This window comes from Oncorhynchus mykiss, chromosome 6 (genome assembly GCF_013265735.2).
Source record: "Oncorhynchus mykiss isolate Arlee chromosome 6, USDA_OmykA_1.1, whole genome shotgun sequence".
NCBI lineage: Eukaryota > Metazoa > Chordata > Actinopteri > Salmoniformes > Salmonidae > Oncorhynchus > Oncorhynchus mykiss.
The window spans coordinates 2071576-2087361 of NC_048570.1; the positions used below are offsets into that span (position 1 = coordinate 2071576).

The 15786-nt window shown below is 42.0% G+C and overlaps 1 protein-coding gene across 2 annotated transcripts in view; it reads left to right on the plus strand.

The window, feature by feature from the left end:
- The window catches only part of LOC110525062 (AT-rich interactive domain-containing protein 3A-like), a 103054-nt gene that overhangs the window by 69488 nt on the left and 17780 nt on the right, over nucleotides 1-15786 (plus strand). For both annotated transcript variants that reach the window (XM_036979195.1, XM_036979196.1), the window contains 2 exons: nucleotides 9732-9915; nucleotides 14914-15158. In XM_036979195.1, coding sequence (XP_036835090.1) covers nucleotides 9732-9915; nucleotides 14914-15158 — 429 coding nt within the window. The remainder of the gene's footprint in view (nucleotides 1-9731; nucleotides 9916-14913; nucleotides 15159-15786) is intronic.

Here is a 15786-nt window from a genome sequence, read left to right on the forward strand (position 1 = left end):
GTAAATAAAAACAGACAGACAAAAATAAAAAGGAAAGATGGATCGGTGGCAGCTAGTAGGCCGGCGACGCCCGAACAGGAAGGAGCCACCTTCAGTGGAAGTCGTGACAAAGATTTGGTTTAGAGTTAGTTTTGTTCCAAATGCTTTTAGTTTTAGACATATTTAGGGCTTGAACCAGCTTAGAAAATTCCAGAAAAGGATGTCATGGCTAATTGACATAATTTGAGTCAATTGGATGTGTACCTGTGGATGTATTTCAAGGTCTACCTTCAAACTCAGTGCCTCTTTGCTTGACATCATGGGGAAATCAGAAAAAATCAGCCAAGACCTCAGAAAATAAATAGTAGACCTCCACAAGTCTGGTTCATCCTTAGGAGCAATTTTCAAACATCTGAAGGTACCACGTTCATCTGTACAAACAATAGTACGCAAGTATAAACACCATGGGACCATACATCCGTCATACCGCTCAGGAAGGAGACGCGTTCTGTCTCCTAGGGATGAACGTACTTTGGTGTGAAAAGTGCAAATCAGCAGCAAAGGACCTTGTGAAGATGCTGTAGGAAACAAGTCCTATATCGACATAACCTGAAAGGCCGCTCAGCAAGGAAGAAGCCACTGCTCCCAAACCACCATAAAAAAGCCAGACTACAGTTTGCAACTGCACATGGTGACAAAGATCATACTTTTTGAAGAAATTTCCTCGGGTCTGATGAAACACAAATAGAACTGTTTGGCCAAAATGACCATCATTATGTTTAGAGGAAAAAGGGGGAGGCTTGCCAGCCAAAGAACACCATCCCAACCGTGAAGCACGGGGGTGGCAGCATCATGTTGTGGCGGTGCTTTGCTGCAGGAGGGACTGGTGCACTTCACAAAATAGATGGCATCATGAGGATGGAAAATTATGTGGATATATTGAAGCAAAATCTCAAGACATCAGTCAGGAAGTTAAAGCTTGGTCACAAATGGGTCTTCCACATGAACAATGACCCCAAGCATACTTCCAAAGTTGTGAGTCATAATGCAAAAACGTCAAGGTAATGGAGTGGCCATCACAAAGCCCTGACCTCCATCCTATAGAAAATCTGTGAGCAGAACTGAAAAAGCGTGTGCGAGCAAGGAGGCCTACAAACCTGACTCAGTTACACCAGCTCTGTCAGGAGGAATGGGCCAAAATTCCCCCAACTTATTGTGGGAAACTTGTGGAAGGCTACCTGAAATGTTTGACACAAGTTAAACAATTTAAAGGCAATGCTACCAAATACTAATTGAGTGTATGTAAACTTCTGACCCACTGGGAATGTGATGACTGAAACAAAAGCTGAAATAAATAATTCTCTCTACTATTATTCTGACATTTCACATTCTTAAATTAAAACGGTGATCCTAACTGACCTAAGACAGGGAATTTTAACTTTGATTAAATGTCAGGAATTGTGAAAAACAGAGTTTAAATGTATTTGGCTAAGGTGTATGTAAACTTCCGACTTCAACTGTAGGTTACAGTCTAACAAATAACACTTCCAATTCCCATTTTATTTATATTTATATTATTTATATTTATATTTATATTTCCAGACTGAGTTATTTCCCTCTAAACAATGACAGCAGCATTCCACTGTTTTGAAGTAACTGCACAGTGAAAATCTAATTTTAAAAGTTCATACACACGTTTTGTTCTTCTATCCTCATGGGGATCTAAAATTAATTTCCATTCAAAATCCCATTTTTCCTAACCCCTAACACTTACCTTAATCTTAAACTTTACCCAAACCCTAAACCTCACCACTAAGCCTAAAATAGTATTTGTCCTCATGGGGACGCGGGACATGTTCCCACGAGAGAGAATTGTCCTTATTTTCCTATTCTTGTGGGAAATTTGGGGTATTTTAGGTCCCCACAAAACATCCCCACCCTTTCGCCTTTTGGCACCAAACGTGTTTGCTTTTTTTTTTCTTTAGGCAATGGCAATTTCTAAAGCCCAGCTCTGTGGAGTGTACAGCTTAAAGAGGAAGAGACACACAGGGTGTGACAGGAAGAGACACACAGGGTGTGACAGGAAGAGACACACAGGGTGTGACAGGAAGAGACACACAGAGTGTGTCAGGAAGAGACACACAGGGTGTGACAGGAAGAGGTACATAGGGTGTGACAGGAAGAGACACACAGGGTGTGACAGGAAGAGGTACACAGGGTGTGGCAGGAAGAGACACACAGGGTGTGACAGGAAGAGACACACAGGGTGTGACAGGAAGAGACACACAGGGTGTGACAGGAAGAGACACACAGGGTGTGACAGGAAGAGACACACAGGGTGTGACAGGAAGAGACACACAGGGTGTGACAGGAAGAGACACACAGGGTGTGACAGGAAGAGACACACAGGGTGTGACAGGAAGAGACACAAAGGGTGTGACAGGAAGAGACACACAGGGTGTGACAGGAAGAGACACAAAGGGTGTGACAGGAAGAGGTACACAGGGTGTGACAGGAAGAGACACACAGGGTGTGACAGGAAGAGACACACAGGGTGTGACAGGAAGAGACACACAGGGTGTGACAGGAAGAGACACACAGGGTGTGACAGGAAGAGACACACAGGGTGTGACAGGAAGAGACACACAGGGTGTGACAGGAAGAGGTACACAGGGTGTGACAGGAAGAGGTACACAGGGTGTGACAGGAAGAGGTACACAGGGTGTGACAGGAAGAGACACACAGGGTGTGACAGGAAGAGACACACAGGGTGACACAGGAAGAGGTACACAGGGTGTGACAGGAAGAGGTACACAGGGTGTGACAGGAAGAGACACACAGGGTGTGACAGGAAGAGACATAGTCAAATAAATTATAGGAACTTAATTACCTTTGCTTGCTCTCTCTCTCTCTCTCTCTGTCTCTCTGTCTCTGACTCTCTGTCTCTGACTCTCTCTCTCTCTCACACACACAGTACACTCCCTCACTCCCCTTATATTTAATGTGGAGTCTTCGGTGAGTGACATCACATGGTGAGTCCAGCATGTCCCTGTATTGATCCAGTCATTGTTTAGTATCATTGATTCACTGCAGCGATGCTCATCATCCTACAGGAAGCCTGTGATGAAGGAAATCTTATTAATTTGTCTGCTGAATAACTACTATCTGACAGTCAGTTGCATTGACCCATTGCTGGATCTGTAGCAGCACCGCCTGCATTAAGACTCACCACATTGACTCTTAACACACCAGGCAGTTAAAGCGTTTGAATGATCAAAGGTACATAGTTTTTTTCCTGAGCACATCATTTGTTATGGTGGATAAATCTTCTTATTCCTCTGTTGATTTCTCTATAGGTTTGCTATTCAAGTCACTTGAATAATGTGAATAACTCCTGTGCTGTAACGTGTGTATAGCAAACCTGTTTATAAAAATGAGCTCAGTACAATGTTTTGTCTGATTTTAAATCCAGTAGTTTGTTACTGTGAAACCATCTGTCAATGGTTTTGAACTCCGTCTAGTCAGTCATGAAACTGTCAACTTGACATTTCATTCAATACCACATCAATACGCCCTACAACTCTGTTCCTAAACCATGTCTCCTCCCTAAACCTCCTCTATTCTCGAGGAAGACTTCCTGTCTCTCTCGGTCCCAGAAGTCCAGTCTGGTATTACCCGACTATATATCCTCTTCTCCTCCTCTCCTCCAGCTCTCCTCCCCCTCTCCTCTCCCCCTCTCCTCTCCCTCTCCTCCTCCTCCTCTCCTCTCCTCCTGGTCCCAGAAGTCCAGTCTGGTATTACCCGACTATATATGAAACGTCAGATGAAACTTTCCTCCAGTTAGTCTTTACATCCACTGTGCTGTGTTCCCCCGCTGCACCCCACTGTGCTCCTCCTCTCCTCTCATCCCCCTCTCCTCTCCCTCTCCTCCTCTTCTCTCATCCCCCTCTCCTCTACTCCTCTCCTCTACTCCTCTCCTCCTCTTCTCTCATCCCCCTCTCCTCTACTCCTCTCCTCTACTCCTCTCCTCCCCTCTCCCATCTCCTCCCCCTCCTCTCCTCCCCCCCTTCTCCTCTCCCACAGCCCTGCGCTGCTTGCTGCTGTTGTTTCCACTATATTTCTGCAGGTATTGATTGTCATTATAGTAAATCCGATGGGCACAATGGAGCTCTAACAGCAAAATGCAGGTTAATTATCTCAGCGTCAGGCTGCTCACAAAGGGCCGACCTGTCCCTCTTTACAGCCGGGGCATTAAACTGCACAGTACAAATGATTACCTGCTACCCTGCTAATTAATTACCTTTTACCCTGCTAATTAAGACCTGAGTGGAACGAAAACAAAAGACGATGAGGATCCCCAGTCAGTTTGTGGTCGAAGAGCTGAAAGTCTTGTTTAAAGTGATGTTATTTTCATAGATACGGTGAATTTCAATACCACATGTTATTTTCATAGATACTGTGTATTTCAATACCACAGAGCTGAAAGTCTTGTTTAATGTTATTTTCATAGATCAGGTGTATTTAAATACCACGTTATTTTCATAGATAAGGTGTATTTAAATACCACATGTTATTTTCATAGATACGGTGTATTTAAATACCACGTTATTTTAATAGATACGGTGTATTTAAATACCACAGAGCTGAAAGTCTCGTTTAATGTTATTTTCATAGATACGGTGTATTTAAATACCACATGTTATTTTCATAGATAAGGTGTATTTCAATACCACAGAGCTGAAAGTCTCGTTTAATGTTATTTTCATAGATACGGTGTATTTCAATACCACATGTTATTTTCATAGATAAGGTGTATTTAAATACCACGTGTTATTTTAATAGATACGGTGTATTTCAATACCACAGAGCTGAAAGTCTCGTTTAATGTTATTTTCATAGATCAGGTGTATTTAAATACCACATGTTATTTTCATAGATAAGGTGTATTTAAATACCACATGTTATTTTCATAGTTATTTTCATAGATAAGGTGTATTTAAATACCACATGTTCCTGATGTTTCCACAACTTATTGTCATTGTTCTCATATTACAAGAAAGCGTAGAACATTCTGTTCCATATACTTTGGCGAAGGCTCATAATTCTTTGTGTGTAAAATAACAGTTTGATCCACTAAAACATCCCTTCGATAACATAGCTACAGTTTGATTCCAGAGGATGCATTAAGGGGCAATCTGCAATTGAACCAGGATATTGGGTTTAATTCCCAGAACCACCCATAAAATATATGCGCGAGAAATGTAAATCACTCTCAGCATAAATCTGACTGGCCACCGAAGGTCTTACTGTGCAATGGTTGTGATTAGAGGGTGTACAGCTACGACAGGAAGTGACATTTCGTGGTAGGTTAGGTGAGCATTTTAGCTAACCCTTTACCCAAACTTTTTTTTTTTTTTTACCTGTTTTTCGCCCCAATTTTGTGGTTTCCAATTGGTAGTTACAGTCTTGTCTCATCGCTGCAACTCTCGTACAGACTCAGGAAAGGCGAAGGTCGAGAGCCGTGCATCCTCCAAAACACAACGAAACCAAGCTGCACTGCTTCTTGACTCAATGCCCACTTAACCCGGAAGCCAGCCGCGCCAATGTATCAGAGGAGAGACAGTGCACCTGGTGACCGTGCACGATGGGACAAGGTCATCCCTGCCAGCCAAGCCCCCGGCTGACCCGGACAACGCTGGGCCACCCCATGGGTCTCCTGGTCGCGGCCGGCTGCGACAGAGCCTGGACTCGAACCAGGATCTCTAGTGGCACAGCTAGCACTGCGATGTCTTAGACCACTGCACCACACAGGAGGCCCCCTTACCCAACCTTTACCCAAGTCTCCTGTCCTGCCATGTTAATTCTCATGTCCTGCCATGTTAATTCTCCTAACCTGCCATGTTAATTCTCCTAACCTGCCATGTTAATTCTCCTAACCTGCCATGTTAATTCTCCTAACCTGCCATGTTAATTATCCTGTCCTGCCATGTTAATTCTCCTAACCTGCCATGTTAATTCTCCTGTCCTGCCATGTTAATTCTCCTGTCCTGCCATGTTAATTCTCCTAACCTGCCATGTTAATTCTCCTAACCTGCCATGTTAATTCTCCTGTCCTGCCATGTTAATTCTCCTATCCTGCCATGTTAATTCTCCTGTCCTGCCATGTTAATTCTCCTATCCTGCCATGTTAATTCTCCTGTCCTGCCATGTTAATTCTCCTAACCTGCCATGTTAATTCTCCTAACCTGCCATGTTAATTCTCCTGTCCTGCCATGTTAATTCTCATGTCCTGCCATGTTAATTCTCCTAACCTGCCATGTTAATTCTCCTGCCATGTTAATTCTCCTGTCCTGCCATGTTAATTCTCATGTCCTGCCATGTTAATTCTCCTAACCTGCCATGTTAATTATCCTGTCCTGCCATGTTAATGATCCTAACCTGCCATGTTAATGATCCTAACCTGCCATGTTAATTATCCTGTCCTGCCATGTTAATTCTCCTAACCTGCCATGTTAATTCTCCTGTCCTGCCATGTTAATTCTCCTGTCCTGCCATGTTAATTCTCCTAACCTGCCATGTTAATTCTCCTAACCTGCCATGTTAATTCTCCTGTCCTGCCATGTTAATTCTCCTATCCTGCCATGTTAATTCTCCTGTCCTGCCATGTTAATTCTCCTATCCTGCCATGTTAATTCTCCTGTCCTGCCATGTTAATTCTCCTAACCTGCCATGTTAATTCTCCTGTCCTGCCATGTTAATTCTCATGTCCTGCCATGTTAATTCTCATGTCCTGCCATGTTAATTCTCCTAACCTGCCATGTTAATTCTCCTGCCATGTTAATTCTCCTGTCCTGCCATGTTAATTCTCATGTCCTGCCATGTTAATTCTCCTAACCTGCCATGTTAATTATCCTGTCCTGCCATGTTAATGATCCTAACCTGCCATGTTAATGATCCTAACCTGCCATGTTAATTATCCTGTCCTGCCATGTTAATGATCCTAACCTGCCATGTTAATTCTCCTGTCCTGCCATGTTAATTCTCCTGTCCTGCCATGTTAATTCTCCTAACCTGCCATGTAAAAGTCTCTTCTGGTTGTAGCTGTACTCACATAGTAGAGAAAGCGAGACACCCCAGTCCCTTAGTTTTTCTGATCGGGGCGGGGCCACTCTGGTCGACTTATTGCCTCACGCCTGGCGGCAGGGGCGCCCCAGGGCGAGATCTCACTGCCAAAAAATGTCTAGTTGGGCCGGGTAGGGCAAGCGTGATGGAACAACAAGTAGACCAGAGCCAGTTGTTCCCCTCTCTGACGTTAGCATTCCAGATGTTATGGAGGAACCGTGGTCAGAGAGGAAACGACGCACTTACACAGACAGGAACCTTGACTCTTTTTTTACATCTTATTTATCCACCATCTTTGTTTCTCGCTCTAGTCAGAAGCCTGTGCAGCGCAAGTGAAAAGTTAAAACTACTTCAAAATCCAAGCACCAGATTATTTCTGATTGGAATAGCTGGATCAAATGTAAACCGTGAACTAGAGTTCTGATTGGAATAGCTGGATCAAATGTACACCGTGAACTAGAGTTCTGATTGGAATAGCTGGATCAAATGTACACCGTGAACTAGAGTTCTGATTGGAATAGCTGGATCAAATGTACACCGTGAACTAGAGTTCTGATTGGAATAGCTGGATCAAATGTAAACCGTGAACTAGAGTTCTGATTGGAATAGCTGGATCAAATGTACACCGTGAACTAGAGTTCTGATTGGAATAGCTGGATCAAATGTAAACCGTGAACTAGAGTTCTGATTGGAATAGCTGGATCAAATGTACACCGTGAACTAGAGTTCTGATTGGAATAGCTGGATCAAATGTAAACCGTGAACTAGAGTTCTGATTGGAATAGCTGGATCAAATGTAAACCGTGAACTAGAGTTCTGATTTGAATAGCTGGATCAAATGTAAACCGTGAACTAGAGTTCTGATTGGAATAGCTGGATCAAATGTACACCGTGAACTAGAGTTCTGATTGGAATAGCTGGATCAAATGTAAACCGTGAACTAGAGTTCTGATTGGAATAGCTGGATCAAATGTACACTGTGAACTAGAGTTCTGATTGGAATAGCTGGATCAAATGTACACCGTGAACTAGAGTTCTGATTGGAATAGCTGGATCAAATGTAAACCGTGAACTAGAGTTCTGATTGGAATAGCTGGATCAAATGTACACCGTGAACTAGAGTTCTGATTGGAATAGCTGGATCAAATGTACACCGTGAACTAGAGTTCTGATTGGAATAGCTGGATCAAATGTACACCGTGAACTAGAGTTCTGATTGGAATAGCTGGATCAAATGTAAACCGTGAACTAGAGTTCTGATTGGAATAGCTGGATCAAATGTACACCGTGAACTAGAGTTCTGATTGGAATAGCTGGATCAAATGTAAACCGTGAACTAGAGTTCTGATTGGAATAGCTGGATCAAATGTACACCGTGAACTAGAGTTCTGATTGGAATAGCTGGATCAAATGTAAACCGTGAACTAGAGTTCTGATTGGAATAGCTGGATCAAATGTACACCGTGAACTAGAGTTCTGATTGGAATAGCTGGATCAAATGTACACCGTGAACTAGAGTTCTGATTGGAATAGCTGGATCAAATGTAAACCGTGAACTAGAGTTCTGATTGTGTTTTTAACTATACAATATTGAGCATATGAGTGGACTGTCATTACAATTACTAAACAGGAATCTGGTAAAATTATATTTGTCATGTAGCTAGCCACTGATTGGCTCTGAATTCCCTGTCAGCATACAGTCAATGCTATGATAAACACTTTTGGAGCTAAGTCGTACTCTCAAATCATATCCTGATGTTGACAGCAAATGGGAGTTGAATTAATAACATGGTTAACTTAACTAGCTAACATACATGTTGAGAAAACAAGTTATATTAAGTGGCTAGCTGTCTAAATTTAGCAACATTTGGTGGTCAATGAGACTGAGAGCTTGGCCCAGCGGTGTCCAGTTTAGGGGGGGATGCCGGCAGGGAAGTCCTTGTCCCATCGCGCACTAGTGACTCCTGTGGCGGGCCGGGCGCAGTGCACGCTGACACGGTCGCCAGGTGTAATATTGGCATATTGGCAATTAATTAGAAAAATGTATGGAATTATTACTCTAAAACTGGCTAGCTAACAAACATACAGTGTAGATAAATTATTCAAATGCATTATTTTTTTACACAATATCTTATCACAGCCATTGCGTGATTGACCAACTACCTGACCAAAAAAATGTCTGACCTTTATCCCTTCGTAAGGTTCATCCCAGTTCTAGTATCATAATTATATAGCCACGTCTCTCTTAGTGTTGTATCAAAAATACAAAATGTAGTCTGCTGTTATTAGTTGTTGTTATAAGAAAGGTTTTTAAAAAACAGGAAGAACGTTGCCTGTCGCATTTAAACATGTTTCAATGCTATAAATTTGTTTAAAGTTATATTCTTCTAAATCAATGGGTACATACTGTACATGTATCAAAGTCCAAAAAAATAGGATGTAGCAAACACAGATTGCCTCTTTAATAAAAATACCGTATCAAAAGTGTTTCAAAAAGTAATGATGTCTTGTTAACCCAGCTGTCAGCTGTTTGACTGGCCCTTATAAGCCACAGCTAGCGAGGAAACCCTCTCTACCGATGGACTGAAGTTAATAGCATTGATTGTGGATATTGTGTTTTGTCTCGACAGGGACTCCAGTGAATCGTATTCCTATCATGGCCAAGCAGGTGTTGGATCTGTACACGCTCTACAAGCTGGTCACAGAAAAAGGCGGCTTAGTGGAGGTCATCAATAAGAAAATATGGCGTGAGATCACCAAAGGCCTCAACCTCCCTACCTCCATCACCAGTGCAGCGTTCACCCTGCGAACACAGTGAGTGAAGCTCTGTACACCTTACATTAACACAGTGAGTGAAGTTCTGTACACCATACATTAACTCAGTGAGTGAAGCTCTGTACACCTTACATTAACACAGTGAGTGAAGCTCTGTACACCATACATTAACACAGTGAGTGAAGCTCTGTACGGGTACACCATACATTAACACAGTGAGTGAAGCTCTGTACGGGTACACCATACATTAACACAGTGAGTGAAGCTCTGTACACCTTACATTAACACAGTGAGTGATGCTCTGTACACCATACATTAACACAGTGAGTGAAGCTCTGTACGGGTACACCTTACATTAACACAGTGAGTGAAGCTCTGTACACCATACATTAACTCAGTGAGTGAAGCTCTGTACACCATACATTAACTCAGTGAGTGAAGTTCTGTACGGGTACACCATACATTAACACAGTGAGTGAAGCTCTGTACACCTTACATTAACACAGTGAGTGAAGTTCTGTCGTTCTGCCCCTGAACAGGCAGTTAACCCACTGTTCCCAGGCCGTCATTGAAAATAAGAATTTGTTCTTAACTGACTTGCCTGGTTAAATAAAGGTAAAATAAATAAAAAATTAACACAGTGAGTGAAGCTCTGTACGGGTACACCTTACATTAACACAGTGAGTGAAGCTCTGTACGGGTACACCATACATTAACACAGTGAGTGAAGCTCTGTACACCATACATTAACACAGTGAGTGAAGCTCTGTACACCATACATTAACACAGTGAGTGAAGCTCTGTACACCATACATTAACACAGTGAGTGAAGCTCTGTACACCGTACATTAACACAGTGAGTGAAGCTCTGTACACCATACATTAACACAGTGAGTGAAGCTCTGTACGGGTACACCATACATTAACACAGTGAGTGAAGTTCTGTACGGGTACACCATACATTAACACAGTGAGTGAAGCTCTGTACACCATACATTAACACAGTGAGTGAAGCTCTGTACGGGTACACCATACATTAACACAGTGAGTGAAGTTCTGTACGGGTACACCATACATTAACACAGTGAGTGAAGCTCTGTACACCATACATTAACACAGTGAGTGAAGCTCTGTACGGGTACACCATGCATTAACACAGTGAATGAAGTTCTGTACGGGTACACCATACATTAACACAGTGAATGAAGCTCTGTACACCATACATTAACACAGTGAGTGAAGTTCTGTACGGGTACACCTTACATTAACACAGTGAGTGAAGCTCTGTACACCATACATTAACACAGTGAGTGAAGCTCTGTACGGGTACACCATACATTAACACAGTGAGTGAAGTTCTGTACGGGTACACCATACATTAACACAGTGAGTGAAGCTCTGTACACCATACATTAACACAGTGAGTGAAGCTCTGTACGGGTACACCATACATTAACACAGTGAGTGAAGTTCTGTACGGGTACACCATACATTAACACAGTGAGTGAAGCTCTGTACACCATACATTAACACAGTGAGTGAAGCTCTGTACGGGTACACCTTACATTAACACAGTGAGTGAAGCTCTGTACGGGTACACCATACATTAACACAGTGAGTGAAGCTCTGTACGGGTACACCATACATTAACACAGTGAGTGAAGTTCTATACGGGTACACCATACATTAACACAGTGAGTGAAGCTCTGTACGGGTACACCATACATTAACACAGTGAGTGAAGTTCTGTACGGGTACACCATACATTAACACAGTGAGTGAAGCTCTGTACACCATACATTAACACAGTGAGTGAAGCTCTGTACACCATACATTAACACAGTGACACTGCTGGAGATAACTGGAGATAACTGGAGATAACTGGAGATAACTGGAGATAACTGGAGATAACCTGCTAGCTCGGCTGATTTGACTAATACCTTATTCCGTCTAGCTGCTACAGTAGTGAAGCAGAACCAGTAGCCTTGCAGAGTACTAGAACAACTTGTGTGTTGGAACGGCATAAAACACACGTTTAATGTGTTAGATATGCGTGTGTTAAATTCAAAGGATTCAAAGCTGATTCCCAGATTGAAATGTCATCTCTTATGTGTGGTACTTAATAAGCAGGTTAAGGAAATGAAACCTTTTTCCCCGTGACACCACATTTAATTCAGAATAATATGGCAGCATAATATTCTATAAATAATGTTCTATAAGTTAACACCCAGACTGCTGTTCTTCTCATAAATAGATATTGAATCACCACTGCTGTACAACACTGTCATTAGGATTTAGCTTAGTATTGATAGGCACAATAACATATATTTTCTGCTTTGATGGTGTGAGCATTACTACCATTCTAACCTGCATGATGGATGGTAATGATGGGGTTGGAGTAGAGGGGGATTCACTCTGTCTAGTCTGGATCACAGTGGAGAGGAGAACAGCAGAGAGGTTAAACACCAACCCTTCACTCTGTCTAGTCCTGATCACAGTGGAGAGGAGAACAGCAGAGAGGTTAAACACCAACCCTTCACTCTGTCTAGTCCTGATCACAGTGGAGAGGAGAACAGCAGAGAGGTTAAACACCAACCCTTCACTCTGTCTAGTCTGGATCACAGTGGAGAGGAGAACAGCAGAGAGGTTAAACACCAACCCTTCACTCTGTCTAGTCCTGATCACAGTGGAGAGGAGAACAGAGAGGTTAAACACCAACCCTTCACTCTGTCTAGTCCTGATCACAGTGGAGAGGAAGCCATTGCATCATCCTCAACGCAGTTTCCTGTTCTTCTGGCCATCCTAGAGAGCAAGGCTTATGTAGTGTTAACCAAGTTGAAATGCTAGGGAACAGACAACAATAGACAATTTGAGGTCATCATTTCACCTTTATTTAAGCAAGTCAATTACTGCTCCCCGAGAATTTTCAGAATGTTAACCCTGAAAAAGTATGTGTGTGGAGAAATAGTTGGTGAGTTAATTTGTTAAACCGTTTCCAGAGTATATGGAGCACCTCTCCCCTTATCAATGTGCAAAGAAGGGTCTGAGCTCCATACTAAAGTGATACAACTACTATGATTATCAACAGTTTATTATAAATGTACAGCCAAGATGTTGTTTACTATTATTTACACTTAACACCATATTTTGTATAGGTTGGCTGTTAACAGTCACCACCTGTAATGAATGACATAATGTAACCTTGGTAACAGTCACCACCTGTAATGAATGACATAATGTAACCTTGTTGACAGTCACCACCTGTAATGAATGACATAATGTAACCTTGGTAACAGTCACCACCTGTAATGAATGACATAATGTAACCTTGTTGACAGTCACCACCTGTAATGAATGACATAATGTAACCTTGGTAACAGTCACCATCTGTAATAAATGACATAATGTAACCTTGTTGACAGTCACCACCTGTAATGAATGACATAATGTAACCTTGTTAACAGTCACCATCTGTAATGAATGACATAATGTAACCTTGTTAACAGTCACCATCTGTAATGAATGACATAATGTAACCTTGGTAACAGTCACCACCTGTAATGAATGACATAATGTAACCTTGTTGACAGTCACCATAAATGACATAATGTAACCTTGTTAACAGTCACCATCTGTAATGAATGACATAATGTAACCTTGTTGACAGTCACCACCTGTAATGAATGACATAATGTAACCTTGTTGACAGTCACCACCTGTAATAAATGACATAATGTAACCTTGGTAACAGTCACCACCTGTAATGAATGACATAATGTAACCTTGTTGACAGTCACCACCTGTAATAAATGACATAATGTAACCTTGGTAACAGTCACCACCTGTAATGAATGACATAATGTAACCTTGTTGACAGTCACCACCTGTAATGAATGACATAATGTAACCTTGTTGACAGTCACCATCTGTAATAAATGACATAATGTAACCTTGTTGACAGTCACCACCTGTAATGAATGACATAATGTAACCTTGTTGACAGTCACCATCTGTAATGAATGACATAATGTAACCTTGTTGACAGTCACCACCTGTAATGAATGACATAATGTAACCTTGTTGACAGTCACCACCTGTAATAAATGACATAATGTAACCTTGGTAACAGTCACCACCTGTAATGAATGACATAATGTAACCTTGTTGACAGTCACCACCTGTAATGAATGACATAATGTAACCTTGTTGACAGTCACCATCTGTAATAAATGACATAATGTAACCTTGTTGACAGTCACCACCTGTAATGAATGACATAATGTAACCTTGTTGACAGTCACCACCTGTAATGAATGACATAATGTAACCTTGGTAACAGTCACCATCTGTAATAAATGACATAATGTAACCTTGTTAACAGACACCACCTGTAATGAATGACATAATGTAACCTTGGTAACAGTCACCACCTGTAATGAATGACATAATGTAACCTTGTTGACAGTCACCACCTGTAATAAATGACATAATGTAACCTTGGTAACAGTCACCACCTGTAATGAATGACATAATGTAACCTTGTTGACAGTCACCACCTGTAATGAATGACATAATGTAACCTTGGTAACAGTCACCACCTGTAATGAATGACATAATGTAACCTTGTTGACAGTCACCACCTGTAATGAATGACATAATGTAACCTTGGTAACAGTCACCACCTGTAATGAATGACATAATGTAACCTTGTTGACAGTCACCACCTGTAATGAATGACATAATGTAACCTTGGTAACAGTCACCACCTGTAATGAATGACATAATGTAACCTTGTTGACAGTCACCACCTGTAATAAATGACATAATGTAACCTTGGTAACAGTCACCACCTGTAATGAATGACATAATGTAACCTTGTTGACAGTCACCATCTGTAATAAATGACATAATGTAACCTTGTTGACAGTCACCATCTGTAATGAATGACATAATGTAACCTTGTTAACAGTCACCATTCTCTTGCAGTAAAATGTTGTGAAATGTCCTCCTCATACTGTTCCTGTTCCCTTCCTGCAGGTATATGAAGTACCTCTACCCTTACGAATGTGAAAAGAGGGGTCTGAGCTCCCCCGGAGAGCTCCAGGTAGCTATCGACAGCAACCGCCGTGAGGGACGTCGTCAGAGCTACGGGTCGTCCATCTTTAACTACTCTCCAGTAGGGACTCCCTCCACCCTCTCCTCCCCCAAGATGAGCATGTCTCACCTGGCCATGTCCACCTACAACGGAGTACACCTGACCCAGGGACACAACATCAAGAAAGGTGAGACACAGAGTACTTAACTTCCTGCTTCCTGTCGTGTGACAAGAAGAGCCTGCTATGCTGCTGCTGAGGTAGAGGTATAGGTAGCTGTGAAGATCCATCAATACAATGAGTTGTAGTGTAAGGGATTTCCTCCTCTTCGTCCGAAGAGGAGAGGCGAGAAGGATCGAAGGACCAATATGCGGCGTGGTAAGTGTCCATGGATATTTTAATAAGAAATAGTACACATGAACAACTGAATACCAAAACAATAAACGTGGAATGAACGAAACCCAAAACAGCACCGTGTGGTGAAAAAACACAGACACGGAAACAAACACCCACAAACACACAGTGAAACCCAGGCTACCTAAGTATGATTCTCAATCAGAGACAACTAATGACACCTGCCTCTGATTGAGAACCATACTAGGCCGAAACATAGAAATACCCAAATCATAGAAAAACAAACATAGACTGCCCACCCCAACTCACGCCCTGACCATACTAAATAAATACAAAAACAACAGAAATAAAGGTCAGAACGTGACATGTAGTTGCTTGGTGTGGATGTGGTTGGCTCCACTCCAGGCTCACCTAGCAGGTAATTTAAATATAGAGAATGAAATAGAATGACAAAAAGGAAGTG